The 24,884-nt window shown below is 46.5% G+C and overlaps 2 protein-coding genes across 2 annotated transcripts in view; one reads left to right on the top strand and one right to left on the bottom strand.

Moving 5' to 3' along the window:
• Window positions 1-6,212: 6,212 nt before the first annotated feature.
• On the bottom strand, window positions 6,213-10,338 carry LOC144286807 (uncharacterized). The gene is made up of 2 exons (XM_077853734.1): window positions 9,856-10,338; window positions 6,213-9,167 (listed from the first exon to the last, which is right to left on the bottom strand). The coding sequence occupies exons 1-2, from the start codon at window positions 10,009-10,011 to the stop codon at window positions 8,928-8,930; spliced, it is 396 nt and encodes a 131-aa protein (XP_077709860.1). The 5' UTR covers window positions 10,012-10,338; the 3' UTR covers window positions 6,213-8,927.
• A 77-nt stretch (window positions 10,339-10,415) lies between these two features.
• The window catches only part of PITPNC1 (phosphatidylinositol transfer protein cytoplasmic 1), a 255,931-nt gene continuing 241,462 nt past the window's right edge, over window positions 10,416-24,884 (top strand). The window contains exon 1 of the mRNA XM_077853735.1: window positions 10,416-10,478. Within this exon, the coding sequence (XP_077709861.1) occupies window positions 10,431-10,478 (48 nt within the window). The 5' untranslated portion in view covers window positions 10,416-10,430. The remainder of the gene's footprint in view (window positions 10,479-24,884) is intronic.

Genomic DNA, 24,884 nt, shown 5'->3' on the forward strand with positions numbered 1-24,884 from the left:
GCTCCCTGCATGGAGCCCGTGTCTCCCTCTGCCTATGTCTCTGCCTCTCTCTGTGTGTCTCTCTCATGAATAAATGAATTAAATCTTTAAAAAAAAAAATAAAAAAATAAAACACAAAAAAAATCATGTTAAAAAAAAAAGAGAACATGGGGCATCTGGCTGGCTCAGTACATAGAGCATGCAACTCTTGATCTCAGGGTCCTGGCTCAAGCCCCACATTGGGCTGAGAGATTAAAAACAAAAGATTGGGGTCGTGCGCTGGAGCCCCCCTTGGACAGTTGAGATTAGTTAAAAATAAATAAATAACAATGCAATTAAAAAAAAAAAAGGCAAACGTGGGCACACTAGAGCCTCAGCAAGGCTTGACTTTAAACTGAACACATTTTTCTCTTCCTCATTCTCAAAGCCTCCCCCTCCCCTTCCTCTTCATTTGTTTTTCTGTGGAATCCTTTGTTCCAAGAACACTGCACCAATATTGACATCCCACTGACCTCAATGTATACTTAGTAACGAGACTCATGGCCAGTGCCAATGCCAGTCATGAGACCACCTTGAAGACGTGACCTACTCTGCTGGCAGCACAGGCCAGATTCCTATCCAAACCGCCCAGATCCTGTATTTTCCTATAAAACCCTTCTACCCCAGATAGGCTTGCAGTCCTTGGAGTCATTAGCCTGTTGCAGCCTCCTATGCCTGGCAAAGGAATAAACTATCTTCCTTCTGTATACCCAAACTCTGTCTTCAAGTTACTGCCCCGGAGCATGGAGGTGGGTTTTCCACAACAGAGAGAAATATCTATTGGAAAAACATTGGTAATGTATATTCTGATACTATTGAAACTAATGTGTCTCTGTATTAATTACTATGTTGGTGTTCCTATTTGCCATCTCTGGCAGGTGCAGCTTCTTCGCCGTGCCCACAACTGACCCAAAGTTCCCACCATTGTGAAGTGAACATGTCAATGGGGGGAAAGACAGAAGATAAACATGTAAATATGCAGCAGGGGTGATAGTGAATGGGAGATGGTAGAGGAAGGACAGGCTAGTGAGCCAAGACTTGGAGTGTCTTTTTCTTTTTCCCTATGTAATCTCTCCCCCCAACATGGGGCTCGAACTCCCGACCCTGAGATCAAGAGTGGCATGATCCGCAGACTGAGCCAGCCAGGCGCCTCAGTAAAGGAGTCTTGCAGATAGCTGGGGGAGGAAGATTCCAGGCAGAGGCAGGCAGGAGCAGGAACCCTGAAGTGAGAGCCATCAGATCACCCCGGCTTGTCTGAAGACCAGAATGAGTGAGGGCAAGAGTTGCAGGAGATGAAGTTTAGGACAATTCGACCAATTATAAGGACTTGTTTCTATTTTTATTTTTTATTTTTATTATTTTTAAAATTTTTATTTATTTATCATAGTCACAGAGAGAGAGAGAGATGAGAGAGGCAGAGACATAGGCAGAGGGAGAAGCAGGCTCCATGCACCGGGAGCCCGACGTGGGATTCAATCCCGGGTCTCCAGGATCGCACCCTGGGCCAAAGGCAGGCGCCAAACCGCTGCGCCACCCAGGGATCCCTTGTTTGTTTGTTTGTTTGTTTGTTTTTTTATCTGAGTGAGATAGGAAGCTAGTGGAGGTTTTACGGGAAGGAGTAGCAGGAGCCAATTTATATGATGAAAGAATCACTCTGGCTGCTGTGTGGTGACTAGGTTGGGCCGAAGCTGGGAGACTAGCTGGGAAGTTATTGCAATAATTCAGGAGGAAGGGACACCTGGGTGCTCAGGGGTTGAGCATCTGTTTTTGGCTTAGGGTGTGATCCTGGAGTCCCGGGACTGAGTCCCACATTGGGTTTCCTGCATGGAGCCTGCTTCTCCCTCTGCCCAAGTCTCTGCCTCTCTCTATGTGTCTCTCGTGAATAAATAAATCTTAAAAAAAATAATTCAGGAGGAAAATGTTGGTGGCTTAGATGAGGGTGGAGACAGTAGAAGTGGTGAGAGAGGGCTAGATCCTGGATATACCTGAAGATAGAGCCAAGATTGGATTTGCTATTGACTGTGGGGGTTGAGAGGTCAAATATGTCAGCAAGAGTTTGGTCAGCAAGAGTGTCTGGAAAGATGGAGTTGCCATTTACCAAGAAAAAGCAGATTAGGGACAAGCAAATTAGACACAAAAGGATAGAAGCCCAGTTTTGGATATGTTAAGTTTGACGCCCCTATTGGGTATCCAGAGACAATGTCGAAAAAGCAAATTCATATACAGGGGTTGAATTAAGGGGAGTCCTCGGATCCCTGAGTGGCTCAAGGGTTGAGTGTCTGGCTTTGGCTCAGGTCAGGATCCCCAGGTCCTTCCTGGGTTGGAGTCCCACATTGGGCTCCCCACAGGGAGCCTGCTTCTCCCTCTGTCTATGTCTCTGCCTCTCGTGAATAAATAAAATATTAAAAAAAAAACAAAAACAAATTAAGGGCAGTCCTTTGGGTTAGAGATTCAAAGCCAGGAGTCATTAGCATATTGATTGCATCTTAAGCCAGAGGCTTACATCACAGAAGTGTTTCTGAAATGTGTGTGAAACATTTGTTTTTGTAAATTTCCTCTTTTATAAGGCAGTAGGAGGGCACCAGCCTGGTTCAGTGGGAGGAACCTGTGACTCTTTATCTTGCATTTGTGAGTTGTGGTTTGAGCCCCACATTGGGTGTGGAGATTGCTTAAATAAATAAAAACTTTAAAAAAAAAGGCAGTGGGAGAAGTTGGGTATTTTCAAGTCTGTTGTAAATCATTTTGTAAAGAAAATTATACTGTATTTTATCTCTTGAGTAAATCTCTTGGACCTATGTTAGAATTATTTCATGTCAAGTACCATTATATCAAGTGAATAAAAAGAATTATTGTGTTCATTTACTCTTGCTGCTGTAACAAATCACCATGAATTTAGTGGCTCAAAACATCAGAAATTGATTCTCTCATAATCCGGAGTCCAGAAGTCTGAAATCAGTATCACTGGGCAAAAATCAAGGTGCGACAGGACCATGCTCCCTCTGGAGTCTCTAGGGGACAATCTGTTCCTTGTCTCCTCCAGCTTCCAGTGGTTGTGGACATTCCTTGACTTCATCAGGCCAATCTCTGCCTTCATGGTCGAGTTGCTTTCTCCTCTTCTCTGTGTGTGTCAATGTCCCTCTGTTTTTCTCTTATGTACACTTGTGATTGTATTTAGGGCCTCCCCAGATAATCCAGATTAATCTCCTCTTCTCAAAGTCTTTAATTTAACCACATCTCCAAAGACCCTTTTTCTTTTCTTTTCTTTTTTTTTTAAGGTTTTGTTTATTTACTTATTTTTAAAGATTTTATTTATTCATGAGAGAGAGAGAGAGAGAGAGGCAGAGACATAGGCAGAGGGAGAAGCAGGCTCCATGCAGGGAGCCCAATGTAGGACTCGATCCCTGGTCTCTAGGACTACACCCTGGGCCGAAGGCAGGCGCTAAACCGCTGAGCCACCCAGGGATCCCCGAAGTTTTATTTTAAAGTAATCTCTACACCCAACGTGGGACTCAAACCCAGAACCCTGACAAGACCAAGAGTCACATCCCTTGCTGACTGAGCCAGTTAGGTGCCCACCCCCACCCCAAAGACTCTTCTTCTAATAAGGGAACATTTTCAGTTTCCAGGTTTTAGGATCCGTTGTCTCTGGGGGCCATTATTCAGCCTAATTACAGTCACCTAAACAATTGTTAAAGTGGGGTTTTGATATAAATGACTTTACATTTTTTTTGATTGACATTAATGATTTAATAGAAAACTAGAAAACCCCAAGTCGGTTCTTCCCTTATTACTACATGCTCTTTTTTTTTATTTTTTTTAAAGATTTTATTTATTTATCCATGAGAGACACAGAGAGAGGCAGAGACACAGGCAGAGGGAGAAGCAGGCTCCCTGCAGGGAGCCAGATGTGGGACTCGATCCCAGGTCTCCAGGATCATGCCCTGGGCTAAAGGCAGGCGCTAAACCGCTGAGCCACCCGGGCTGCCCACTACATGCTCTTAATAGTAAACACAACTCTTTTTCTCTCTAGTAACACTTATGATATTCCACAAAAAGTCAAATATCATACTGTCTCTGTGGCATGACATAGCTAAGAAATATGATTTCCAGGGGAACAGGACTGGCTCCATCAGGAGAGCATGTGACTCTTGACCTCAGGATTGTTAGCTGGAGCCCCACATGGGGGGTAAAGATTACTTAAAAAGAAAATCTTAAAAAAAAAAAAGAAAAAGAAAAGAAAAGGAATGCTATTTCCAGATCTGTGTTGATATCACTTGATGATACTAGGTCAAATATGCTTTTGCATTAAGTAGCTATAGTCAATTATGGTTGCACAGTTGCCTCCTTTTAAAGGACATTCAGGATCAAGGACGATGTCTTCTTTCATCACTAAAACTTGTCTTCAGTGAGCATAGGTTACATACAGTCGCATAATTCATCTCAAAATATTCCAGTGTTTTGTCAATTTCTATAAAAACAGGAGAAGCAATAAAACTTTGATAAATTTATTGCTAGCTTATTTGTTAAAAAAAAAAAAAGACAAAACTACACCTTTGGCTACAGAACTTCCAAGGTTTTTTTTGTGTGTGTGTGAAGCAATTTATACCACATCATTGTCAATTAATTTTTATTTTATGAGCACCCAGCTACAAGCAATTATACATCAAAGGCATTCTCTGTATTTAATAGAGGTCCGATAAATGGGTCTACACATAAGAATTGCTTTGGGATGTGCTTTTTGTAGTTGTGTTAGGAATTAATTTATCATTTGCTTAGTACCTAACAAGGTCAGACACACAGGTGTTTAACACACACACACACAGACTTTGCTGGAATTCAACAAGTTAATAAAAATTAATTGCAAAGGATAACATTTGATTTTCAAGTAGAATTCTTAAAAAGGGGGTATGTGAATGGACACAGGAACCAACCTGCAAGAGCCTCCAGTGTCCAAAGTTGGAACATTTAGAGCAACAAAACTAACAGACTATTGAATTGTTACTTGGTGTAAAAGAAATATGCATGGATCCAACTTATTTATTTATTTATTTATTTATTTATTTATTTATTTTTAAAAGATTTTATTTATTTATTCATGAGAGACACACACACACACACAGAGAAGCAGAGATACAGGTAGGGTGAGAAGCAGGCTCCATGCAGGGAGCCTGAAGTGGGACTGGATCCCAGGTCTCCAGGATCAGGCCCTAGGCTGAAGGCAGGCGCTAAACTGTTGAGCCACCCGGGCTGCCCAGTCCAACTGATTTAAATAAATAATTGAATGAGGAAATAAGTGAGGGAGAAGAGACAAATTACACAGGATTCCATATATATGTAGACACCCTCTCCTCGGGAGGCAGGCTTCATTCCCCACCCTTGACTGTGGACTGGACTTAATGACCCACTTCTTCTTCTTTCTTCCTCCTCCTCCTCCTCTTCTTCTTCTTCTTCTTCTTCTTCTTCTTCTATTTATTTATTCATGAGAGACACAGAAAGAGAGGCAGAGACACAGGCAGAGGGAGAAGCAAGCTCCCTGCGGGGAGCCCGATGTGGGACCCGATCCCAGGACCCCGGGATCACGACCTGAGCCAAATGCAGACGCTCAACCTCTGAGCCACCCGGGCACCCCAATGACCCACTCCTGAAGAACAGAGTACAGAAAGGGAGAAATAGTAACTTTCCAATGGAAAAAATTGGCAGGCATGACCTTCACCTAGTGATAAAGGTTAGTTAAGGTCAAGATCTTCATTAAAGGCTGCTTTGGTAATGTAAGGCAGACAATGGGAATAAGAAGGTACATCTTTCTATTACTGTGATGTAACAGTTTTATCCTTCTCTCCTTAGACCTAATTTTGACGAGTTAGAAGTTAGCGTCTCCAAAAGCTTCTTGGAGTAGCTATTTTAGATAAGATTAGTGAATGTTATGCAAATAGAGTGGTTCTCCATTGCAGGACTTCCTCCCTCCCTATGTACCCCCATATTTGGCAGTGTGTGTGCATGTGTGTGTGTGGGGCTGCTACTGATATTTAGTGGATAGAGACCAGGGATGCTGCTAAACATCCTACAGTGACCACCACAACAAAGAATTATCTGAGATGGTGAATCCTGAACTAATTATATACATACACCTAATAGATGTTTTTTTGGGGGTACCTACACTACCCCTTATACCAAGGATACATTTTCCAGATGAGGACATGGTCTGGCTTCTCTGGAAGCTTAAAATCATGTCTGGCAGTCAGAGAAGAGATGGAATACTTTAGCACTGTATATGACATTTTTAAAAACAGATTTTATTTATTTATTCATGAGAGACACAGAGAGAGAGGCAGAGAGACATAGGCAGAGGGAGAAGCAGGCTCCATGCCGGGAGCCCGATGTGGGACTCGATCCCAGGACTCCAGGATCGCGCCCTGGGCCAAAGGCAGGCGTCAAACCACTGAGCCACCCAGGGATCCCTGAGATAGGACTTTCAATGAGCTTTGACAAACCCACAGACCTTATATACAGTCTGTAGGAAAGAGGAAGATGGAAAGGACCATAATACTTTACTCTAGAGGTACCAGGATATTCTAGGAATGAAACATGGCTTCAAATAGTCACAAAGACTGTTCCTTCTGCTGCTATATGCAGAGTGGGTCTCAGCTTTTTCACACTAACTGCAGAGAGGTTTCAGGGTGGGGGAGGGGTGCATCATCAGAATCCAGGTGAGGATAATGGACTGAAAAGACTCCTTAGATGATTGATTCTGATGGGCACCCCGCCCCGCCTTCTGAGAACCCCCCTCCTTCACCTATCCGAGGATACAGGCTGTCACAGATGTGTGCAGGCTAATACTCTTTTCCTTCTGCTCATATCATTCCTCCCTGGTAACTTCACTTTGTTCCCTTTTTGCTCTTTGTGCCCCAGCCCCCATTTTAAAATACGTGAATAATCAGCAACTGTAGATTGTACCGTTGTTAATGGATCATTAGTACTATCCTTAATGATGACGGCAACACCTTCAAAGTTCTTTGGAAGTAGATCCTGGGGATTCCGCTGGCGGAAAAGAAACAAAGATAGAATTCTTGCCAGACTTACTGACTTAAAAACACTTTAAACAATGTATCTGACCAGTAGATGCCGCTCTTTTCCCTTTTGTGAATGAGTTATGAATGAATAAGCCTTCCCTTTGCCCTCCCCTCCCCCAAGTGCTGTTGTAGTGAAAACCAATCTGTCCCCAAGTCCTTAATGAATCTTTGAAATTCATCATCTTTTCTTCTGGTGCAGTCTAATTCAGACCCCCCCTCCTCATTCTGTCTCCTGTAATATTCTAATAATACAATAACCTCTTGTCTCTGGTATCCTGCTGCCTTTTCCCATCCAACACACAGCCATCAGAAATCACTTTCCAAAAACAGATTGCTGAAAAATGGTGTCATGGGGGATGGAGTGGGGAGGGACTCTGAAGGCAATGGCAGGAGCAGAAGGGTCAAGGTGAAGTGGGCGCCTTCTCCTGCCAACAGCTAATATTTGTGTCACCTGGATGCAGGAGGGCCGGGAGGAAAGGTAACTGACTAGCAGGGGAAAGGTGGATTCAGAGTCCTGATCTTCCTGCCAAGGAATTTGAACTGGCTCAGTAGGCCACAGAGAATCCCTGAGAGGTTGTGAAAGGGGCAGGATTAGAGCTGTGCTTGAACAAGATTAATGTGACCAGGCACGCGGATGGACTGGATGAAAAGGAAGTTCAGGCAGCTTACTAGAGTCAGGAGCAAAGCACATACAGACTGATTTGCAGTCTGGGCAATGAGGAGGGGTAGTTCTTCAACCATAATATTAATTTCAGTAAAAACAGCTGCAGAATCAATGTCAGGAAACATCTAGGAGGGGGGCGCTTGGGTGGCTCAGTAGGTTAAGCATCTGCCTTCAGCTGAGGTCATGATCCCAGAGTCCTGGCATCTGCCTGCATCAGGCTCCCTGCTCAGTGGGGAGCCTGCTTCTCCCTCTCCCTCTGCTGCTCCCTCTGCTTGTGCTCTCTCACTATCTCTCCATCAAATAAATAAAATCTTAAAAAAAAAAAAAAAAAAAAGGAAACATCTAGGAAGCTGGGAACATACCTACACACTTTTGAAGTCCTGTGTGCATGCATATGTACATGTGGCTTGCCAGTACCTTGCCTAGCTGCCTTTGGGAAGAGGATTAGGTGCCAGAAGCGAAACCACTACACTTGTTGTCAAGTAAGAAGTAGGAAAAAAGGGAAAAACAGCTTGAGCTTCTTCCCGTATCACAGGCTTTCGATGTGTTATTATTCACCACTACAGTGTCAGATTTAGATTTTCCACCTCGAGGAATTCGGTTTAGCTTTAATTAGTTACTGTGAATATATCTGAGCCAACTCTGGGAAGCATTTATCTAGAAAATAGTTTTCACTAAAATATAAGCTGGGTATAGGGTGGTTGTTTTTTCTATGAGGCTTTGTATCATGTTCACAGTTATGAATTCTCTCCAGCCATCTGGGTGCTTTTTGCCACAACCCACCACAGTTACACCGGTTATCTGTTTATTAATCATAATTTTAAATACTATAGTATCGAGACCATCTGCAGCACCATCCAAGCTCGGCGAGTAGCTGCAGGGCCGCAGAGCACACATATTTTTCTGAGAAAAGATGATGCTTGCAGGTTCTTCTGCATAGAGGCAAAACGATGCATTTTTCATCCAGCAACTTTTCAGAAAAACAAGCTTAAAAATACCAGACAAATGAAAAACAGACTTCAGCAGTTACATGCAGCTTCCTGAGTAAGTGAAAAATGTGCCTCTTGTGGTTAAAATGAGGGATCTGTTTAATATGGATGAAGTACCAACACTCCAGGCATTTTCATTGACATTTCACTGTGACTTTTTGAACTTAGGAGTGGTGACAGGCAAGCCTACTCTGGCAGCCCTGCGGAGCGGGCGGTGGGACAGCAGCGCAGGCCAGGAGAGGTACAAGGCTGTGTCCGCTTCTCGCTCCCTCTGTTTTCCTGTGCTCTCTGTACTTCATTTTCTTCCTCGCTTTTGCACTTGCCAGTCGTCCAGGATTCCATCTCTGAAGCCAGCCAGGAAAGCAGGCAAGGCTGGGGGCTCGTGCTCCCACAGCCCGTCGCCTCTCCAGCGCTGGGCTTGCAACCCTGGACCAGAGGGGGCGTTTGTAACAAGACCTTCTGCAAAGGTCAAGACACGCTTCTTTCGGTACCTGGAAGCCAGAAGCCACCCAGAGGGGCCGGGCGGGGCACATCTGAGAAACAGACCCAAAGGGTCCAGGCGGGCAGGGAAGCGGGCCCCCCTCCCCCGCCGCCCCCGCCGCCCCCGCCGCCCCCCGGCCCCCTCGCTCGGTCCTCCCCGGCGGCCCCCAGGCTCAGCTCCGGGACAGCCCCGCCGTCTGGCAGGAGCCGGGGAGAGACATGCTGTTTTGTTTAAATCCTCCACATTCTTTGCCATTTCCCCATTGGCCGGATGGGGCTACCCTCCCCGCCGCGGCCGCTGCTGATGTCAGCCCGGCTGGCGCTCGCTCCTCCCGCACCCACCTCCCCGGCCCGAGGCACACTGCAGCTCGGCGCGGACTCCCGGGCCCGGCGCGGCGGCTGCAAACTCGCGGGCACGCACGGCGCTCGCCGAGCCCGGGCACTCGGGGGAGGGAGGGCCGTGCGCGGAAGGCGCCGCCTCCTCCCGCCCGCCCCGGCCGCCGCGAGCCCCGCTCGGAGCAACCCGCGGCCCAAGCCCGGCGCAGCCGAGCGGCCGCGGCTTCCCTTTCCTCCCGCCGCGAGCCCCGGCGCGCCTCGCGGACGGGCCCTAAAAAGAGCAGGAAATCTTGTTTACCGCCCGGGGAGAAGAGCCGGCCGAGCCTTTGTCTGGAAAGTCAGCATCTCCGGCTCCGGCTGCAATGGGCTCCTGGTGACATTCGCCTTCGGGCAGACCCGCCGGAGCGGGGGTCGCCAGGTTCAGGCGGCCCGAGGCGGGGGACTTTTTGTGCATTTCGTCTTAATTTTCGGAAAGCTCTCTCTTTTCCTCCCTTGCCCGCCACCGGGCATGTCCTGATCCGGCGGCCGCTCCTCCCGCCCGGGGCCGCCGATCCGAGCGGTTTCCAGCGGGTCCCCCTCCCGCCCTCCGCGGTCCCTCCCTGACTTTGCAACAGCGCGTCCGGGAGGACCGGCCCCGGCGAGGCAGGAGGCGGGGAGCCCCGGACGCCCAGACCCGAACCTTGACATGCTCGCGGGCGGAGAGGAGGAAGCCAGGAGCTGAGCGCGCCGCCGGGGCTGCTCCGCCCGCCGGCTCCGAGCGCAGGGCTCCGGGCGCCCTGCCCCGCGCCTGGGCGGCAGCCTCGCCCTTCGGGGCGCCCCCCGCCCCCGCCCCCGCGCCCGCGCCCGCGCCGGGGGCCCGCGGCCGGCAGGACCATGCTGCTGAAGGAGTACCGGATCTGCATGCCGCTCACCGTGGACGAGGTAAGCGCCGCGCCGCGCCGGGCCCGGCCTCGCCCCCCCCCCCCGCCCCGGGGCGCCGAGGACCCCGCCGCAGCCTCTGGTCGGCGGAGCCTCCGCGGGCGGCGGGGAAGCCCTGCGGGAGCACTACCTCCCGAGTGGAAGGCTGGAGGGGGGGAGTTGCTGTCTCCACTTGTCACCCCAGCGGGGGAGGGCGGCGTTGGGTGGGGCGGTGGACTCTAGGTGGAGTCTTGGGGGGGCACCCAGAGCCAAAGGGAATCGGTGCGCCCCCCCCTCCTCCAATTAAGAAAATGAACAGAGCAAAGCCAAGCGCCCCAAGCGCGTCCTGCCGGCTTGGGGTGGGGTGTGTGTGGGGAGCGGCACCCGGTCCTGGCGGGGGCCCCGGCTCCCCTCCCGCCCTTCGCTGCAAGGTCTGGGTTGGGTAGGGGAGAAGCCTTTGCCCTCGGGATCGCCAGGCCCGGAGTCCCGCTGGGGGGCACCTCGGAGCCCTAGGGCAGCCCTCCCCGGCCCGGACTTCTCGCCGTCGCCGCCGGCCTGGGCGCCGCTCCCGCCACGCCCGCGCATCGAGGCTCCCAGACCTGGCTTCGACCTTTCCGCAAACCGCCTGGCTCGGAAACTTTCTGCGTCTGTTGTTTCTCCAGCGGCGGGGAGCGTGGTCTGCGGGCGAGCCGGGAGCGGCGGGGACGCGGGCGCGGCCACACGGGGGCGCCCCAGCACGTGGGTGCCGGCCCGGGGCTCCGCTCCGGGGGCTGCGGCTGCGGCTGCGGCTGCCGGGCGGGGGGCGGGGTCCGGGGGCCGGGGCGCTGGTCCTCCCACCGCTGCTCCAGCTCCATTCTCCAGATCTCCCGAAGCTTCAGGCTCCATCATTCAGGAAATGACTCAGTGAGGAATATTCAGGCCCCAGCATCCCCCCCACCCCTACCTTTTTGGTGTTTTCACAATTGCTTAGCGCCCGTCCAGGGACGTCAAGGAAGCGTGAAGCCAATCGGGGAAATTTGAGACTCACTAGTGTGGGTTAGTGTGCCCCACCAAAGAGACTGCGAGCCAAACCGTGTGTCTATTTAAATACAGAGCATCTAATCTATCAGGTATATTAGTGAGCCTCTGGCTTGTGGAAGGGGCGAGGCGCTTTGGGCAAGAAGCAGGTATTTAACAGATAAAGGGACTGCGCTCCCGAGGGGCCCGTCTTAATCTGTCATCTGGAGCAAGTGTTGAGGCAGGACCCATAGTACAATCCAAGGCAAGATACAAGTAGCTGCGAGTTGACAAAACTATACATCCCCGGGACACTGGTTGTCAAAGAGAGAGGTCAGGCCCCCACCAGAATGATCCACCTGGCTGGCGATGCTGCCTGTTGGCATTTGAGGAGATAACGTTGGAGCAGAGTCTGGAAGGATGGAATGAATCCGGGTGGATAGGCAGTTTTGGGGGATGCATCTCGACCGTGTCGATCAAGTGGAGGAGCAGCACACAGCTGTGTGGGAAGTGGGGGAGGCAGATGAGTGAACCTGGTTAACCAGAGTAGTTCTAGAAAAGATTGAGATCTTCCCACCCTGGGCAGCTGAGCTGGAGCAGTGCAGCCTGGAGATGTGTGTGCTTTTTCATCTCTCCCCCCAGTGACTTTATTTATTGATAGGAGTTTGGAATCTAGGCGCAGTGTTAGTACTGCATGAAATACCTCCAAAGTGCAGGTGATAGTCAAGAAAACAACCAGTTCTAGAATCTTCTTACTACCTACAAAATCTTTTTACTCTCTTTATTCTGATTGCTTTTTTTCCGCAGGCTTTCCTGAACATTCAGGCACAGCTCTTAAGCCACTTATTGATTTATTTATGCATGCTACTAAAATACCCACCACTTCAGGGAGAAGTAATCACTTTTGAATAATACAGGTGGAGGCCCTTTCTTTTACTTGTTATTTTTTTTGGGGGGAGGGGAGGCCCTTTCTTAATTGGTAAATGAAATCAGGCTCCCCTTGTTAATAGAATATATAATTATAATTTACTTAATGTGCAATTTATTTGGACTAAAGCATGATTCAGTTTCTTTTTTTTAAAAAATATTTTATTTATTTATTCATGAGAGACACAGAGAGAGAGGGGGGGGGGTGGGGGCTGAGACACAGGCAGAGGGAGAAGCAGGCTCCATTCAGGGAGCCCGACGTGGGACTCGATCCTGGGACTCCAGGATCACGCCTTGAGCAGAAGGCAGACGCTTAATCGCTCAGCCACCCAGGCGTCCCATGATTCAGTTTCTAAAAAAGTTATATTTTGAAGTTAGTTTTCCACTTGGTTAGAAAAACGGTGGGGACAGTTTAGATTGATAGAGGCTTCAAACTGATAGGATTCAGATTTTCCAAGGCAGATGATGGGTGAGGAAACTAGGTACCTCGTGCCAGAGGTTAGATCCCTGGAATCTGACTTGGAGTAAACCCCCAGTGTCCACCATCCACCCCCACCCCCCTACCTTGTACTGTGTCCTACTGTCCTTAACATTAAAAACTGGGAAGGAGGGATCTCTGGGTGGCGCAGGGGTTTGGCACCTGCCTTTGGCCCAGGGCGCAATCCTGGAGACCCGGGATCGAATCCCACGTCGGGCTCCCGGTGCATGGAGCCTGCTTCTCCCTCTGCCTGTGTCTCTGCCTCTCTCTCTCTCTCTCTCTCTCTCTCTGTGACTATCATAAATTTAAAAAAAAAAATTAAAAAAAAAAACTGGGAAGGAGCATGAGGCACCAATGTGGTTCCCTGGGTTTAGTGGCTGCCTTTGGCTCAGGTCATGATCCGAGTCCTGGGATCAAGCCCCACATCAGGCTCTGTGCTCAGCTGGAGTCTGCTTCTCCCTCTCCCTCTGCTGCTCCCTCTGCTTGTGCTCTCTCTCTGTCAAATAATTAAAATCTTAAAAAATAAAAATAAAAAACTGGGAAGGGACTTAACAGTGTCTTCAAAGAAGACCATTACCATCACCTTAGTAGGTAGATTCTTCAAAGCCTAACTTTTGCTTCAAGGCTTCATTTGCTTTGGGCCTGATTCCGTCTACACAGCACTTTAGGAATTTGTTTCTTTTTTTTTTTAAAGATTTTATTTGTTTTTTTAAGATTTTATTTATTTATTTATTCATGAAAGACTGGGAGACAGAGAGCGCCAGAGACAAAGGCAGAGGGAGAAGCAGGCTCCATGCACCGGTAGCCTGATGTGGGATTCGATCCCGGGTCTCCAGGATCGCGCCCTGGGCCAAAGGCAGGCGCCAAACCGCTGCGCCACCCAGGGATCCCAGGAATTTGTTTCTGTCTAAACCCCGCAATGAATTAGGAGAGCCCATATTTATTTATTTTTAAAGATTTTACCCATTTATTCATGAGATACACAGAGAGATAGAGTGGCAGAGACACAGGCAGAGGGAGAAGCAGGCTCCATGCAAGGAGCCCGATGTGGGACTCGATCCCAGGTCTCCAGGATCATGCCCTGGGCTGAAGGCAGCCGTTTAACTGCTGAGCCACCCAGGCATCCCAAGAGCGCCCATATTTTTAAAAATGACGAGAGTTGGTGAGAGAACCAACCCTGGGTTCATTCTTCTTCCCTGGCCTTATACTTTTTTTTTTTTTTTAAAAGATTTTATTTATTTATTTATTTATTTATTTATTTATTTATTTATTTATTTATTTATGAGAGACAGAGAGGCAGAGGGAGAAGCAGGCTCCACGCAGGGAGCCCGATGTGGGACTCGATCCCGGGTCTCCAGGATCACGCCCTGGGCCGAAGGCAGTGCTAAACCACTGAGCCACCCGGGCTGCCCCCTGGCCTTATCCTATTTAACTCCTGGTGGAGGGGAGCATCAGGGGAACTAGTGTGCTATTATCCACATTTTGCAGGTGTGTAAACTGAGTCAGAAAAGTTAAGTAGGGCAGCCCCTACTTAACATACATCAGGCTCTCTGTATGATGCCTGCTTCTCCCTCTGCCTGTGTCTCTGCCTCTCTCTCTCTGTCTCTATGAATAAATAAATAAAATCTTTAAAAAAAAAAAAAGAAAAGTTAAGTAATGTGGGTCAGGTCACCCAACTTGTTAATCGCCAAGCCATAACCAGGGCCATGGTAAAACCCATTGTTTTTCTTTATGCTGCTCTTTCCCTGTCACTGGTATTTAATGCAGGAAAAAGGGGGGAAAAAAAAGAAAAAGAAAAAAACAGTTCTTGAAACTAGATAGAGTCAGGACTCTCAACTAAATGAAAAATCAAAGACCTTTTCAATTGTTAGAGAGGGTACTAGAATCTACCATTTCTCTAAGCCTTATTTTGACTCATGAAATGTTCCTGAGTTCCAGGAAAGAGGAGAGTGTTGGGGCATAAAGAAAATAAAGCTCGACTATAGTCTAGATCAGTCTACATCAGAGTGTTGGTGTTTTGTTTTTTAGACAATTTCAGGATGAATAATTTTAAAAGGTAACATCCAATGGATTAATTTTAATAAAAAACTCCAGGGACTCCTGGGTGGCTCAGTTGGTTAAGTGTCTGCCTTCGGCTCAGGTCATGATGCTGGGGTCCTGGGACGGAGCCCCACATCTGGCTTCCTGCTTAGCAGGGAGCTTGCTTCTTCCTCTTCTGCTGCTGCTCCCCCTGCTTGTGCTCTCTTTCTTTCAAGTGAATAAATATAATCTTAAAAAACAAAAAAACAAAACCAACAACTTTGGAATAGTTTCTTTATTTATGTTCAATGTCATCTCTGAACTGAATATAAGCCATTTATTGGAAAGTTCTAGACTGTAAAGGTTCCTGGGGGCAATAATAATAGTTGGCTCTAAAGAGATAGTTGTCAACCATCTATCTTCATGTGGAACAATTGGTGATGTAGATTCTTTCATTTTAGACCTGGAAGGGCTAGTGGAGATCTTCTATGGTTGAGCCATTTAATTTTGTGGAAAAGAACGTGGATGTAGAAGGTCCAGTCTCTAGTTGCCCATCTCCTAGGTAAGGGTAGGGTCTAGGCCAGAACCTGGGTCTTCTGATTTCTGTACTGAGCTGTTTTACTGTATGCCAGGGCTTCTCTCAATTTTCTTCCTCTGGGAGATTCCTCGTTGGAAGGAAATATCCCTAAGCTCACGGTGTGAAGCAGGGACACTAAGCAGCCTAAATAGTCTCTAGTTGAGGATGGCTTGGAGTCTCTGACCTTCTGTGTACTTTAGGGGTCATTTGCTCGGCTGACCAGAAGGTTGGCCAGGGGGCTCTATTCAAAGCTGTTTTTGTCTAACGAGTTTACTGGTTTTCCTTAGATTGTGTATTTAATTGGAGTAGCTTTTAGATGTGTGGCTCCAGGGAGATTATGGTGAAGTTCTTTTTATTCATTCATTCATTCATTCATTCATTCATTCATTCATTCAGAGAGACACAGAGAGGCAAAGACATAGGCAGCAGGAGAAGCAGGATCCATGCAGGACTTGATCTCAGAATTCTGGGATCATGACCTAAGCCAAAGTCAGATGCTCAACCACTGAGCCATCCAGGTGCCCCAATTATGGTGGAGTTCAAGGCCACTCTGTCCCAAGCCTCTCCTTGGGGCTGCCACTTGGTGCTGTCAGCACCCCAAACTCTGCCTTCAAGACTCCTTGGAAGAAAAGAAAAAAAAAAAGACAACTTGGAGCAGTCTGAAGATCACCCCTCCCCGACAGGTTCTTATCAGTACGATCAGCATCTTCAAGAGCTCAGCACATCCTAATATGAAGGCAGGAATCCTTTTGTTTTCATTGCTTGCTTTGGTATTTTAACAGTTCCTGTTCTGACTGCATTAACGTTAATGTGTGCACTTTTAGGGATTTATTTGTAGTCCTTAGGGATTTGTTGCACAATGAAAAATAGAAACACTTCCCTCCCCTCCAAGAAAAGAAGAAAGAGAAAGAAAGGAAAGGAAAGAAAAACAACTTTTTAATACAGAATATTATTTTGTTCTTTGCCCTGGCCAGGAGTCAATGCACTTTATCCAGCCTCCCCTGGGTCCCCAGAGAATTTTCTTGCGCACATTTCTGAGAACAGATTTGGGTTTGGGGTGGTGCCGACTCCGCAATGACCTAAATGGAGATTCCAAAATGCCCAATAATGTTTCCCTATTCTGTGTTTTAAACTCCATGAGATGCGTCTGCAAATATTGGGGCAGAAATCCTTTCGGGAAAGAGAGTTCAAGTTTGAAACTGGCATCAACACTGTTTTTTGTACAAAGTGATACTCCCAAGTATAAAGAATAAAGGATCCTTGGATTAATCTCACGTACCCCTCCCCCCACCCAGGGTCCCTCATGAACATAATTTTGAAAATGTTTTTTAAGAACAAGCACTATTTTGAACCCCTGCCCCCACAACTAGCCAAGTTGGGATGGACCAAGGCCAGAGTCAGGGGTTTGATTTCTGGGTGATCCTGTCCCACAGTCGGAGAACCACGTCCCTCATGCTGCCCGGCTATCTTGCACAGCTCCCTTGCCGGTCGGGAGGGGCACCTGGGCGGGTTAATGGATAAATGCAAACCTTTCACCACTAATGGAACAGACAACAAGGAGCAGATGCTGTCGTCCTGGCTGGTCAGTGAAATTGACTTTGTGTGCAAAGGACACTGCATTTGCCCCGTGACTTGGGTGTGAATGTCTGCCACGCTCAACAGTTTCTGGGCCTTGAAAAAAATGGACATTATTGTAATAAAACCTTAGTTAAAAGTGGGTGGTAATTAACTTTTGGTTTTCATTACTAAAGAAGCGGGTGAGTCCCTGAGGCTCTTAAAAACCAACTCCAAAACCTTGTGTCTGATTAAGTGAGTAATACTTCATTTCAGAAAAGCTCTCCTTTCAGGTGAACAGAGACTACTATATTTTTATAAGCAGTTTTTAAAAAAATTAATAAAGTTTCAACACTCAGTCTCTTTAAGATCCACCGTGCCCGCACAGCCGTCCCCCCCACCCCCACACACACACCTGGAGTGTCAATTGGGAAAGTGTGTGTATGGGGGGAAGTATTCACAGAGCTCTTCTTTTTTAAAAGATTTTATTTATTTATTCATGAGAGACACACAGAGAGGCAGAGATATAGGCAGAGGAAGAAGCAGGCTCCTCACGGGGAGCCCGATGTGGGACTCGATCCCCGAACTGGGATCATGCCCTGAGCCAAAGGCAGATGCTCAACCACTGAGCCACCCAGGTGTCCCTCCTTTTTTTTTTTTTTTTTTTTTTAATATAAAAGTGTGTGCACAGTGACGGGCACTTAACATGTTTTTTGGGGTTAGTGATTACTGGAAGAGTACGTCGAGGTTCATTGCTTTAGCCGCCTGACTGAGGCTAAAGCAGGTGCCCTGGTTGACCTGTGTGGGCTTTGGCCTGCTTTGTGTTGCCTGGAGGTTTATATGGTCAAATAACTTGGGAAACTTTTTTGGAAACTAGCTAACACGTCTGCCCCTGTTTGGAGAAAAAGACAGATGTAGAAATCAGCTGATTTGTAACAAGAAGTCAGGAAAGTTGTATAGATCTTTTGTAAATTCGGCCCACTAGGAGAGGAAAAGGAGAATTTCAGATTCTAGATTGCCAACTGCCTGCCCTCCCTGTCTCATCCTGGCAATTGGGAATTTCGTGATATTCCCAAGTGGAGAATTTTTTTTTTTTTTTTTTTTTTTTTTTGTAGGCTACATGACAGATGAAGCGCAAATATATTACAGATAGTAAAACTGGAAAACGGGGTGCCTGGGTGTCTCAGTTGGTTGGGTGTCTGCTTTTGGCTCAGGTGGTGATCCCAGGTGATCCAGTCCCACATTGGGCTCTCTGCTCAGTGGGGAACCTGCTTCTCCCTCTCCTTCTGACTGCTGCTCCCCCTGCTTGTGCTCTCTCTCTTTCTCTGTCAAATAAATAAATACAATCTTTAAAAAAAGTTTTTAAAAAAGTCTGGAAAATAAATTGTATCCGGAAAAATGCAAAGTTGTTTGAAAAATAATTATCTTGGATGCTTTAACTTTCCATATTGTACGTATTGTATTCCAACTTAAAAACAATTCAGGGAAGTGCATGGGTGGCTCAGTGGTTGAGTGTCTGCCTTTGGCTCAGGATGTGATCCTGGGTCCTGGGATCGAGTCCTGCATCTGGCTCCCTGCAGGGAGCCTGCTACTCCCTCTGCCTATGTCTCTGTCTCTCTCTCTCTGTATCTGTCATGAATAAATAAATAAAATCTTTATTAAAAAAAAACCAGTTCAGATCTTGGGGCTGCATACCTTTAATGGGTGCTTGTTTACATGGAACCTAAGTGGGAATAGTGCAATGTGATGGCCCTGCAACCAACCACCCACCTTCGTTAGCCCTCTCAAGCTTCTAGCCTCTGTTGCTGTCATGTGTTGAACGTTTATAGCATGCTTGTGGGTTTATAAGTGGAAATGTCACCTCCTTAGAGACATCTTTCCTGACCACTCCATCTAAAGTAGTGTTCTCCTATTCTTTATCTTTATACATATTTATCTCCTTCAGAGCATTGATCATAATAATCTATATTTATTTGTTTGCTTAAAAGTCACTCATTCCCATCATTATCTTTTCAACACATAATCCACATAGGAAAATCGTGACAAGAGTTTAACTTATTTTTCTTTCATGCTAAGTCTCTGACCTCCAGTGTGCATTTTCCATCTGCAGCACATTTCAATTCCCACTAGCCACCTTGCAGTGCTCTAGGGCCACAGGTGACTGACTGGTGGCTGCCAGTTTGGACAGTCAGCTCTCATACTTAAACCTCAGGTCTGGCACATAGATGCTTAGTGAATGGAAGGGAAGAAGCTGGGAAAATAGGGAACATTTCTGGAAAGCTGATCCCAGTTGTGTTCCTTCACATTGTTTAAGTTTTGTTTTTTTTTTAAAGATTTCATTTATTTATTCATGAGAGACACAGAGAGAGAGGCAAAGACACAGGCAGAGGGAGAAGTAGGCTCCATGCAGGAAGCCCGACATGGGACTCAATCCCGGGTCTCCAGGATCACACCCTGGGCCGAAGGGGGCGCTAAACCGCTGAGCCACCCGGGCTGCCCTGTTTAAGTTTTTTTCACCTAGATTTTATACCACCTGAAATTTTGCAAGCTAGAGATTCTTTTATATTACTAACATCTTTGGGGTGCCTGGGTGGCTGAGTCAGTTAAGTATCTGCTTTGGCTCAGGTCATGATCCCAGGGTCCTGGGATCGAGTCCCACTTGGGCTCTTTGCTTGTCTCTCAAATAAATAAATAAATAAATTCTTAAAAAAAAATCTTCTTTTAAAAATTGCTCAGAAATACCCCTGAGAAGCTTGAGGCCAGTCTTTCCTTGGAGCTAATGTAATCATTCTGCTTTCCTCCTAACTTTTGGAGGCGTGTATTTAGTTTCTATTACTCTGTAACAAATGATCACAAACTTAGTGGCATAAAACAATATCCATTTATTATTTCACAGTCTCTGTAGGCCAGAAGTCTGGGGATGGCATGGTTGGATTCTTTGTTCCCGTTCTCTCAAAATTGAAATCAAGGTGTCAGCCGGGCAGCACTTCCTTCTAGAGCTTGGAGTCTCTTCAAAGCTTATGTATGAGGTTATTGACAGAATTCAGTTCCTCCTGGTTGTAGGACTAAGATTCCCCCCTTTCTTGCCAGCCATCAGCTAGGGGCCAACTCCTAGAGGCTAGCTGCCATTTCCTGCAATGTGGCCCTGTCCACAACATGGCACTTTCCCCCTTCAAGTCCATTAGGAGAGTATCTGCTATCACTTTGAATCTCTGTGATGTGTCATTTCTGACCTTCAGACTCTTTTTCAAAAAAGACTGGCCTGATTAGGTCAGGCCCACCCACCTTCAAGGGGAAGGAATTACAAACAGGTCATGCACTGCCGGGAGCAGGCATTTTGGGGGCCTTCCTGCTTACCGTGGAGAAAATAGCTGGATTCACAGTTTCTCCTGAAGTAGTTATTTCTTGTATCAAGGTTGGCACTCTGGGGAACATGGAAGTTTTCATATCACAAATATTTATTGGACTCCAACTACGTGCCAGGTGCTAGGCCAGGTGCTAGGGATGGAGCAGCAAACAAGGCAGGCAGGATTCCTGCCCTCCTAGAGCTTACAGTCCTGAGGCCACTGGAAAAGTTTCGTGGCCATTTTAAAACGATTGCGATGAAGGCACCTCGGTGGCTCAGTTGTTTAGGCATCTGACTCTTGATTTTGGCTCAGGTCATGATCTCAGGGTTGGGAAATAGAGCCCCATGCATCATGCTCTGTGTGGCGGTGGGGGGTGGGGAGATGGAGCCTGCTTTAGATTCTCTGTCTCTCCCTCTGCCCCTCCTCCCTCTTCCTCTCCTAAAAGAAAAAAGATTATGACGATGGTTCAGAACTCTGTGTAAATATGTTAAAAAATCTTTGAGGGGCACCTGGGTGGCAGTTGGTTAAGCTTGCTACTCTGGGATTCGGCTCAGGTTATGATTTCAGGATTGTAATATTGAGCTCTACTCTGGGCTGTGTGCTCAGCATGGAGTCTGCTTGAGTTTCTCCCTCCTTCTCCTGCTGCCTCTCCCTGCTCCCCCGTGCTCGCTTATGCACTCTCCTTCCCTCCCTCTCTCTCTCAAATATTTAACAAAACATTGTATATAAAATACATCTCAATAAAACTTTAAGAAAATAGAGGTAGCTATGGGTTTGTGTGTTTTTTTTTTTTTTTAACTTTTTTTTATTCATGAGAGATACAGAGAGAGACAGAGACACAGGCAGAGGGAGAAGCAGGTTTGCCAAGGGGAGCCTGATGCGGGACTCAATCCCAGGACCCTGGGACACGACCTGAGCCAAAGGCTGATGCTCAACCACTGAGCCACCCAGGCTCCCCTGTGAGGTTTTTTTTTTTTTTTGGTCCTCAGCAGAATAGATCTCTATGTTTAGAGACAGCCATTGACAGAAAGTGCTGAACTTGAATTATGAGTACAATCAAGAGCTGTGGTCTGTGTCCTCAAGGAGATGGCTCTAGTTGCCCTGATTTTAGAAAGCTTTCCAAAGAAGATTGTTCTCTTCTGGAGCAGTGTGGGAAGAAAATCTGCCAGATCTGGACCAGAATGACCACAAGTTAGGTCAGAACTTGATACTTAGGGAAAAGAAACAATCACAGGTTGATCAGCTGCCCTGAGGTGAACCGTAGGGCTTCAGGGTCCTGGAGGACTGTCGCCCCTCTTTCTCACCCCAAGGAGACAGAGGCTAATGGCCAATCATGAGAGTGGAAGGAACAATATCTGCGGACCTTTCTGGCTATGGCTCCAAGTCCATTTCTCTGCTTTCTATGTGTATTGAATGGGAAGTCACGTGTTAGGTGAATGAGTCCTAGAAAACCCATTCTGGAGGAGATGGTTCTATATGGGAGTTGAACCTTTTGCCTTATTCATCTCAGATGTCCTGAAGACTTCCCATCACTGGCTTTATTGCAAAGGAGGCTGATTAGCTATCTAAACTGTCTCAACAGTCTCTGTCTAGGATGGCAAGATCATACCACACTAGGCTGGGAAAATCTCCCTAGATGGCAGACCCACTGAGGAAGGGAGCCCTACTGCATAGGACACTCTGTCTTGGCCATTGGCTTCACCCATCTCACAGGAAGGAGGCTGGGGTCCCCCGGACACTTTATCGCAGACTGCTTGAACAGCATTATCCGATGCTGTTTGTTGATGTAGCAACACGAAAGCTGGTCCTCACCAAGATTTTGACATCAAGTATTAAAGTGACTCATTCTTTCATTTCCCAGCTCTCTGACAAAAGGGGCCTGCTCTTGAAACTCCGTTTTAGACTTTAGTGGAAGTCGACTCATAATCTAAACAAGTAGCTATCGTAAGTTCTTGATCAAGTTTATCTAATGACTCTTCACTTTTTTTATGTCTCTTTTTTTGCTCCTTTAAGTTTGGGTAAAACATGACCTTCTAGATTCTTCTTGTTCCTGAGCAAAGATAAAAAAAATCATCCTTTAATTCTTTGGATTGTATCTGACAATCTTTAGGGTGTTGTTTCTTTCCCAGAATGAATCACCTAGAGAAGTAAGATTGGCCCAACAAATGTAATTTGATGACAGCCTATAATAATGTTGTTTAAGCGCTAATCTAAGCAGCTAATCTCCTAAGACTGGTCCCCGTCCATATCTACACACACTATTGAAGTCATTATATTTGCTATATTAAGGCCAGATTCAGGTGTTTCTGAGCACTAATTTGTGTATTTTTACACCAAAAATAACTAATCTGTGTATGAGAAGAGAACTTAGGGGTGCTTGGCTGACTTAGTCAGTGGAACATGCAACTCCTGGCCTTGGAGTTGTGAGTTTGAACTCCCTGGTGGGTATAAAGATTAGTTAAAAAGAGAAAAGAGGGGTGGCTACCTGGGTGGCTCAGCGGTTTAGCACCTGCCTTCAGCCCAGGGCGTGATCCTGGAGACCCGGGATCGAGTCCCACATCGGGCTCCCTGCGTGGAGCCTGCTTCTCCCTCTGCCTGTCTCTCTCTCTCTCTCTGTCTCACTGTGTCTCTCATGAATAAATAAATAAAATCTTTAAAGAAAAAAAAGAAAAAAGAAAATTTATCAAGTAGAGAATGAGAAGTCACCACTAACTTGGATATAATTGAGTTATTGAAAACCTCAAATGCACTGTATTTTATTTGCTGGATTGTTTGTATTCTGTAGAGCTCTCCCAGATTTTATGGTTTTAACTATTGTAATGGGATTTTAAAATTTTATTTATTTATATAGAGATTTTATTTATTCATGAGACAGAGAGAGAAAGAGAGAGAGAGACAGAGACAGAGACATGGGCAGAGGGAGGAGCAGGCTCCATGCAGGGATCCCGACGTGGGACTCGATCCCAGGTCTCCAGGATCACGCCCTGGGCTGAAGGTGGTGCTAAACCTCTGAGCCACCCGGGCTGCCCTGGAAATTTTTTTTTTTTTTTTAAGATTTTATTTATTTGTGAAACAGACAGAACGAGCATGATGGGTGGGGGCTGGGGGGAGGGCAGAGGAGAAGCAGACTGCCCACAGAGCAGGGAGCCCGATACCAGCTCCATCCCAGGACCCCAGGATCATGACCTGAATGGAAGGCAGATGCTTAACTGACTGAGCCACCCAGGCGCCTCTATTCTTTTTGTTTGTGCTTTTTTTGGGGGGGGAGGGGATTTCTTCATTGTTAAAATAGTAAAGTTTCACTTACTGGTATGTCTGGCAAAAATGTTTTCAACTTGACAGTTGATAGAGACAGTGCTGTTTATCTGAGCCGTCTCCATCTTTGCATCTTAACAGCAATTGTGGAAGTTCTTTGCCCTGCCTCTTCTGACTATAGCATCCAGGAGCTAGAAAGTTACCCTATGTCACAATGTCCTGACTGACTTGTGGCCTTGCAGTAACCTTGCTTTTATGTATGTAATAAGAGTCAGCTCGTATGCCTCAGCAATGCATCCCATGAAACGTTTTGTTTGAAAAGTGTTTTAAAATTTAGTTTCTTGTTTTTTTTTCTTTTAAGATTTTATTTATTTATTTGAGAGAGAGAGAGTGAGAGGGTGCATGTACACACGTGTAGCTGGGTGGAGAGGGGCAGGGGGTGAGAGAGAGGGAGAGAATCTTCAAGCAGACACAAGTCTGAGCTGAGCATGCAGCCAATATGGGGCACCTTGAGATCATGATCTGAGAGTCAAGATGCTTAATGTACTGAGCCACCCAGGCACCCCTGGTTTCTGTTTTTATAGTTTGGACTGATAGCAATTACCTTTCACATGCAGACGAGGGAGAGAAATTATATTTGTTGACTGCCTTTTGGGTTTACTTAATCCTCGTAACCATCCTATGAGTTAGATGTTATCATTCCACTTTCCAGATGTGGATCATGGGTGCTTGCATGGCTAGTCAACAGTAGACCTACATCCACACCTCGGCTGGCCAGACTGCAGAGCCCATGCTCTTTGCCCTCCCTTGTTTTACCTTCCCTTGAGTCCAAAAGCTGGAAGGAATGATGGAAGGTGATCCAGTTCTATCACACACATAAAAAAAATAAAGAAAAACCTTCAAGAGTAGAGAACTTGTTTCAAGATTATCAAAGGAAATAATTGGGGGAAAGTAGTTCTTCCATTCCAGTTAAGGTAAGAGAATGGTCCATAGGTTTTATCTTCCATTGAATGTTCCATTTTACCCAAGTATTAAGCCAAGTGACATTCCTCTGTTTAACTTTGATAAATGAATCATGTTCCTTTGAAAATAACTTTTGTAGTTCATGCTCTAAAAAGAGAACCACCCCTACATTTTGGAAATTATTCCTTTTAATGGCAGTAAAAACCTTTGGCTTTCATAGAAATTATCAGCAGAGATATTCACTGATGAGTACCTGTGACTTTCTCAAAATTAGTATCAGGAATAACAATGGCAACAGACAAGTGACACCATGT

This window comes from Canis aureus, chromosome 16 (assembly GCF_053574225.1).
Source record: "Canis aureus isolate CA01 chromosome 16, VMU_Caureus_v.1.0, whole genome shotgun sequence".
Lineage (NCBI taxonomy): Eukaryota > Metazoa > Chordata > Mammalia > Carnivora > Canidae > Canis > Canis aureus.